The sequence below is a fragment of the Tinamus guttatus genome, unplaced genomic scaffold, assembly GCF_059628265.1.
Source record: "Tinamus guttatus ecotype Peru unplaced genomic scaffold, ASM5962826v1 Tinamus_guttatus_pri_ptg001843l, whole genome shotgun sequence".
Classification (NCBI taxonomy): domain Eukaryota; kingdom Metazoa; phylum Chordata; class Aves; order Tinamiformes; family Tinamidae; genus Tinamus; species Tinamus guttatus.
In genome coordinates this window covers 1,740-8,873 of record NW_028290377.1, presented here as the reverse complement: position 1 = coordinate 8,873, position 7,134 = coordinate 1,740, and the positions used below count along the sequence as shown (strand labels likewise).

The window sequence follows — 7,134 nt, the reverse complement described above, 5'->3', positions numbered from 1 at the left end:
ATCTATGCAATGATGGACCCTATAGAATGGGCAACCCTAGGAATGGGCAACCCTATGCAACAGGAGACCCTATGCAATGATAGACCCTCTGCAATGATCAAACCTACCGTATGCAACACTAGACCCTATGGAATGGTCAATCCTATGCAACGAGAGGCCCTATGCAGTGATGGACCCTATGGAATGGGCAACCCTATGCAACGAGAGACCTTATGTAATACGCAATGAGAGACCCTATGGAATGGTCCACCCTATGCAACAGGAGACCCTATGTAATGATAATATGCAATGAGAGACCCTATAGAATGGTCAAACCTATGTAACGAGAGACCCTATGCAATGGTCAACCCTATGCAATGGTAGACCCTATGTAATGGTCGACCCTATACAATGAAGGAACCTATCCTTTTTTTTATTATTTTTTAAATATATTGGTCAGACAACCGGGAAGGAATAGTTGGTGCTTATTTTAAGGGATATACGGGATATAGGGGATATAGGGGATAAGAGATATAGGGGATAAGGGATATAGGGGATATAGGGGATAAGGGATTTATGGGATAAGGGCTATAGGGGATAAGTGGTTTATGGGATAAGGGATACATGGGATAAGGGCTATAGGGGATATATGGGATAAGGGATACAGGGGATAAGGGCTATAGGGGATATAAAGGGATATAGGGGATAAGGGATATAAGGGATTTATGGGATAAGGGATATAGGGGCTATAGGGGATAAGGGCTATAGGGGATACATGGGATAAGGGATATAGGGGATAAGGGATATAAGGGATTTATGGGATAAGGGATATAGGGGCTATAGGGGATAAGGGCTATAGGGGATACATGGGATAAGGGATATAGGGGATAAGGGATATAAGGGATTTATGGGATAAGGGCTATAGGGGATAAGGGCTATAGGGGATACATGGGATAAGGGATATAAGGGATTTATGGGATAAGGGATATAGGGGATAAGGGATATAAGGGATATAGAGGATATAAGGGATAAGGTCTATAGGGGATACATGGGATAAGGGATACATGGGATAAGGGATACATGGGATAAGGGATATAGGGGATAAGGGATATAGGGGATAAGGGATATAAGGGATTTAGGGGATAAGGGATATACGGGATCCGCAGGAGTGGTGATTTTTGCTCTTGCAAATCCCTATTTCTGGCGCGCGGATATAGGGGACTCTATCCCACAGCAGTGACGTCATCACAGCGGTGACATCATCCCGGCGGTGACATCATCGCGACGGGGACAGCAGCGCCGTCCCCACGGTGGTGACATCACACAGTAATCAAAAAGGAGCTTTTTCACCCCAAAACGGCCCCCGGGGAGGGGGGCGCTCAATGAAACCTGAAGGTTTTTGTGTCCCCCTCAACAAAAAATGACGTCACAGGTGGTTTTAAGGAAAAAACCCTCAGTTTGGGGGCCTTTATTGGACCAAAATTGGGAGGAATACACCCAAAATGTGCCTGGTGGGGGACGGGGACACCCTGGACGGAGCCTTTGGTGTCTCCTTGTCCCCACGTCCCCATCTGCCCCCATGTCCCCGTGTCCTTGTCCCCATCGCGGTGGCCGGGTCCTCGTCCTCATCCGTGCGTCCCCATGTCCGTGTCCTCGTCCCCGTCGCTGTCCCCGTGTCCTCGTCCCCGTGTCCTCGTCCCCGTGTCCTCGTCCTCGTCCCTACGTGGGCAGACTCAGCTTCTTGCCCTTGAGGACTGCGGGGGGGGGACACAGGGGACACCGGTGTCACCCCCTCTGGGGACACAGGTGTCCCCAGGGGACCCATGATGACACTGGGGACCAGGAGACCCCCATGGGGACCTATAACCCCCCCAATGGGGACCCAGAGGACCCCAGGGACCCCAAGTGACACTGGGGACACAGAGACCCCCCCCTAGGGACCCCCAATCCCCATGAGGACCCCATGGAAATCCCCAGAACACCCATAGGTGACCCCTAACCCCCATGGACACCCCATAGGTGACCCATAACCCCCCTGGAGATCCTATAGGTGACCCATAACCCTCCAGGACACCCCATGGAGATCCATAAGCCCCCCGGACACCCCGTAGAAGACCCATAACCCCTCTGGACACCCATAACCCTCCCCGAAGACCCCATAGAAGATCCATAACGCCCTCAGACAGCCCACAGGAGACCCCAACCCACCTGGATACCCCATGGAAGACCCATAACCCCATTGGACACCCCATAGAAGACCATAACTCTCTTGAAGACCCCATAGATGACTTCTAACCCAACTGGAGACCCCATAGAAGACCCATAACACCTTCAGACACCCCATAGAAGACCATAACTCTCTTGAAGACCGCATAGAAGACCCCTAGCCCCCCAAACACCCCACAGAAGACCCAAAACTCTCCTGAAGACCCCATAGAAGACCCCTAGCCCCCCAGACACCCCAAAGAAGACCTATAACTCTCCTGAAGACCCCATAGATGACACCTAATCCAACTGGAGACCCCATAGAAGACCCATAACACATTCGGACACCCCATAGAAGACCATAACTCTCTTGAAGACCCCATAGATGACCCCTCACCCAACTGGAGACCCCACAGAAGACCCATAACCCCTCTGGACACCCATAACCCTCCCCGAAGACCCCATAGAAGATCCACAGAAGATCTTGAAGACCCCACAGAAGACCCCCGACCCCCGAGGAGACCCCCAACCCAACTGGAGACCCCATAGAAGACCCATAACACCCTTGTACACCCCATAGAAGACTCAAAACACTCCTGAAGACCCCCATAGAGGACCCCTAGCCCCCCAGACACCCCAAAGAAGACCCATAACTCTCCTGAAGACCCCATAGATGACACCTAATCCAACTGGAGACCCCATAGAAGACCCATAACACCTTCGGACACCCCATAGAAGACCATAACTCTCTTGAAGACCCCATAGATGACCCCTCACCCAACTGGAGACCCCATAGAAGACCCATAACACCCTTGTACACCCCATAGAAGACCCCCAAACCTCTCAAAAGACCCCAGAGAAGACCCCAACCCTCCTAGACGCCCCCCAGACGCCCCCCTTGGCCCTGGCACCGGTGGCGCCGTAGAGGTAGAAGAAGTCGCAGTAGAGGATGGTCTGCACGAGGCCGGCGAGCAGGGCAAGCAGGTCCACGAAGCCCTCGGCCACGTAGCGCCACAGCCAATGGGCCACGTAGAGGGCCCGGTAGAGGCCCAGGGCCACCAGGTAGTGGCTGGTGATGGCGTCGGCCCGGCCCGTGCGGCTCAGCATGAAGAGCTGCGGCAGGACGGCCACGGCCTCCAGGTAGATGGAGAAGGTCCAGAGGATCTGCAGGAGCGGGAGGAGGGGATGGGGATCGACCACGAGATGGGACGTGGGGATGGGGAGTCACCAGGAGGTGGGACGTGGGGATGGGGAGTCACCATGAGGTGGGACATTGGGATGAGGAGTCACCATGAGATAGGATGTGGGGATGGGGAGTCACCATGAGATAGGACGTGGGGATGGGGAGTCACCAGGAGGTGGGACATGGGGATGGGGAGTCACCCTGGGGTGGGATGTGGGGATGGGGAGTCACTAGGAGGTGGGACATGGCGATGGGGAGTCACCCTGGGGTGGGATGTGGGGATGGGGAGTCACTAGGAGGTGGGACATGGGGATGGGGAGTCACCTTGAGCAAGGGGACAAGGATGAGGAGTCACTGTGAGGTGGGACATTGGGATGAGGAGTCCCCAGGAGGTGGGACATTGGGATGAGGAGTCACTAGGAGGTGGGACATGGGGATGGGGAGTCACCTTGAGCAAGGGGACAAGGATGGGGAGTCACTGTGAGGTGGGACATTGGGTTGGGGAGTCACCAGGAGGTGGGACATGAGGATGGGGACCCACCAGAAGATGAGACATGAGGATGGGGATCCATCATGATAGGGGACGTGGGGATGGGGACCCACCAGAAGATGAGACATGAGGATGGGGACCCACCACGAGCAAGGGGACCCACCACGAGGTGGGACATGAAGATGGGTCCCCTCCCCACCACGCGAGGACCCCACAACCAGGTCCCAGGAGCCCCGAGCGAGTCCCCCGTCCCCCGTCCCGTGTCCCCACCCCGGGTGTCCCCGGTGTCCCCACCTCGAGCGGGGTGAAGTCGTGGTTGACGAGCAGGGCCAGCAGCGCGGCCGGGGCCACCAGCAGCTCCACGCGGAAGGTGTCACAGGAGCCCTCGTAGGTGGCCCGGAACTTGCCGAAGATCAACCAGAGGGTGACGTAGGAGCAGGCCAGGTAGAGCACCTGGGGACAATGGGGACAATGGGGACATGGGGGGACATGGAGGGGACATAGAGAGACATGGAGGGACATGGGGGACAGAGAGAGACATGGGGGACATGGGGACATGGAGGGACATGCAGGACATGGAGGGACATGGAGGGAGATGGGGGGCATGGGGGGACATGGGGGACATGGAGGGACATGGGGGGGACACGGAGGGGACATGGAGAGACATGGAGGGACACGGGGGGACATGGAGGGACATGGGGGGACATGGAGGGACATGGAGGGGACATAGAGAGACATGGAGGACATGGGGGGACATGGGGGACATGGAGGGACATGGGGGGGACACGGAGGGACATGGAGGGGACATAGAGAGACATGGAGGACATGGAGAGACATGGAGGGACATGGGGGACATGGAGGGAGATGGGGGACATGGGGGGACATGAGGGGACATGGGGGGACGTAGAGGGGACATAGGGGGACATGGAGGGACATGGGGGACATGGAGGGACACGGGGGGACATGGAAGGACATGGGGGGATGTGGAGGGACATGGAGGGGACATAGAGAGACATGGGGGACATGGGGGGACATGGGGGGACGTGGGGGACATGAGGGACATGGGGGGGACACGGAGGGACGTGGAGGGACATGGAGGGACATGGGGGGACATGGGGGACATGGGGGACACGGAGGGACATGGAGGGGACATAGAGAGACATGGGGGACATAAAGGGACATGGGGGGCGTGGAGGGACATGGGGGGACATGGGGGACATGGGGGGGACATGGGGGGACATGGGGGACATGGAGGGACATGGGGGGGACATGGGGGACATGGGGGACTGGGACATGGAAGCATCACCCTGGGACAGGAGCGGCAGTGACACCGTGGGGTTGTTAGGCGGTTGTTGGGGGGTGTCACAGGGTTGTTGGGCCGGTTGTCATGGGGTTTTGCGGGGTGTTGCCACAGGGCAGTTTAGGGTGTTGTTGCAGCGCGGTTCGGGGGGTTGTTGGGGACTGTCGGGGTGTTGCGGGGGGGTGTCAGGGTGTTGGCGCGGCGGCGGTACCTTCATGACGCTGTTGTACAGCGAGATGTAGTTGGTGAACAGGTCGAGGTAGCGCGAGGTGAAAACGAGAGCGAAGAGAAACTGGCTCTTCCCAGAGATCCCTGTGGGGACATTGGGGACATTGGGGACATGGAGGGACATGGGGGGACATGGAGGTACATGGGGACATGGGGGGACGTGGAGGGACATGGAGGGACATTGGGAACATGGAGGGATGGGGGGACATAGGGGGACATGGATGGGACATGGAGGGACATGGGGGGGACACGGAGGGACATGGAGGGACATGGAGGGGACATAGACATGGGGGACATGGGGGGACGTGGAGGGACATGGAGGGACATGGGGGTACATGGGGACATGGGGGGGACATGGGGAACATTGGGGACATGGGGGGACATGGAGGGGCAATGGAGGGACATAGGGACACGGAGTGACGTGGAGGGACATGGAGGGACATACGGGGACATGGGGGACATGGGGACATGGGGGACATGGGGACATGGGGGGACATAGGGACACGGAGGGACATGGAGGGATGTGGGGGGACATGGGAGGACATGAGGGGACATGGATGGGACATGGAAGGACATGGAGGGACATGGGGGTACATGGGGACATGGGGGGACATAGGGGAACATGGAGGGGACATAGGGGACATGGAGGGACATAGGGACATGGAGGGACATGGAAGGACATGGAGGGACATGGGGACATGGGGGGACATAGGGGACATGGAGGGACATGAGGGGACATGGGGGGTCAGGGAGGGACATAGGGACATGGAGGGACATAGGGGGACATGTGGGGACATGGAGGGACATGGAGGGACATGGGGGGACATGGGGGGACACAGGAGGAGCCCCACGGCCACCCCTGTCCCAAACCTGTCCCCCCCCCCCCCCCCCGCCCACCCTGTGTCCCCAGCTGGATGTAGCCAGCCGGGGTGGGGGGGTTGTTCCCATTCGGGGTGTCGCCGTCGGGGTGTTGTCACCCCCCTCCCCATCCCCGGGTGTTGTCACCCGCTCCCGGTACCCGCGCACGAGGGGGGAGGCTGGGGGCGGGGCAATGGGGAGGGGGTTCCCATTCGGGGTGTCGCCTCTCGGGGTGTCGCCGTCGGGGTGTCGCCGCTCGGGGTGTTGTCACCCCCCTCCCCGGGTGTTGTCACCCGCTCCCGGTACCTGCGCACGAGCTGGGGGCGGGGCAATGGGGAGCGGGTTCCCATTCGGGGTGTCCCCGCTCGGGGTGTCGCCGCTCGGGGTGTTGTCACCCCCCTCCCCGGCTGTTGTCACCCGCTCCCGGTACCTGCGCACGAGCGCTCCCGGCAGACCTTGCGCAGCAGAACCAGCAGCGCCGCCAGGTGCGACAGGTCCCCGAGCAGCCGCAGCGCCGCCATGGCGGGGGCGGGGCCACCGGCGGACACGCCCACCGGGGCGGGGACACGCCCCCTCGGACCGCGGACCCGCCCCCTCGGACCGCGGACCCGCCCCCTGGAAGCGGGGACACGCCCCCCGGAACGGGGACACGCCCCCGGAACGGGGACACGCCCCCTAGGAAGGGGACACGCCCCCCGGAACGGGGACACGCCCCTTGGCGAGAGGACCCGCCCCCTGGAGGCGAGGCCACGCCCCCGGGAAGCCGCTCCCCCCCCCCGTGACGCGGGTGCCCCCACCGCCCTGAGGACCCGCCCCCTGACTCAAGGACACGCCCCCCCTCCCGGGACGAGGACACGCCCCCTTGGAGCGCGGGAAAGCCCCTCGCGGGGA

At 59.9% G+C, this 7,134-nt stretch overlaps 1 protein-coding gene across 1 annotated transcript; it reads right to left on the bottom strand.

Annotated features, from left to right (window-relative positions):
* Positions 1-1,698: 1,698 nt before the first annotated feature.
* On the bottom strand, positions 1,699-6,764 carry LOC148590016 (ER lumen protein-retaining receptor 1-like). Its single transcript, XM_088539562.1, has 5 exons — positions 6,674-6,764; positions 5,369-5,469; positions 4,152-4,310; positions 3,096-3,348; positions 1,699-1,733 (listed from the first exon to the last, which is right to left on the bottom strand). Exons 1-5 carry the CDS (start codon positions 6,762-6,764, stop codon positions 1,699-1,701), a joined length of 639 nt encoding a protein of 212 aa, XP_088395688.1.
* Between the last annotated feature and the right edge of the window lie 370 nt (positions 6,765-7,134).

What these genes read in the sequence shown, in the direction of transcription:
- LOC148590016 (XM_088539562.1), bottom strand. Translation starts at nt 6,764, where the DNA reads ATGGCGGCGCTGCGGCTGCTCGGGGACCTGTCGCACCTGGCGGCGCTG. An exon ending in TGTACAACAGCGTCATGAAG is followed by an intron (nt 4,311 to 5,368) that starts GTACCGCCGCCG and finishes CATTGTCCCCAG; the next exon opens with GTGCTCTACCTGGCCTGCTC. An exon ending in ACGACTTCACCCCGCTCGAG is followed by an intron (nt 3,349 to 4,151) that starts GTGGGGACACCG and finishes CCGCTCCTGCAG; the next exon opens with ATCCTCTGGACCTTCTCCAT.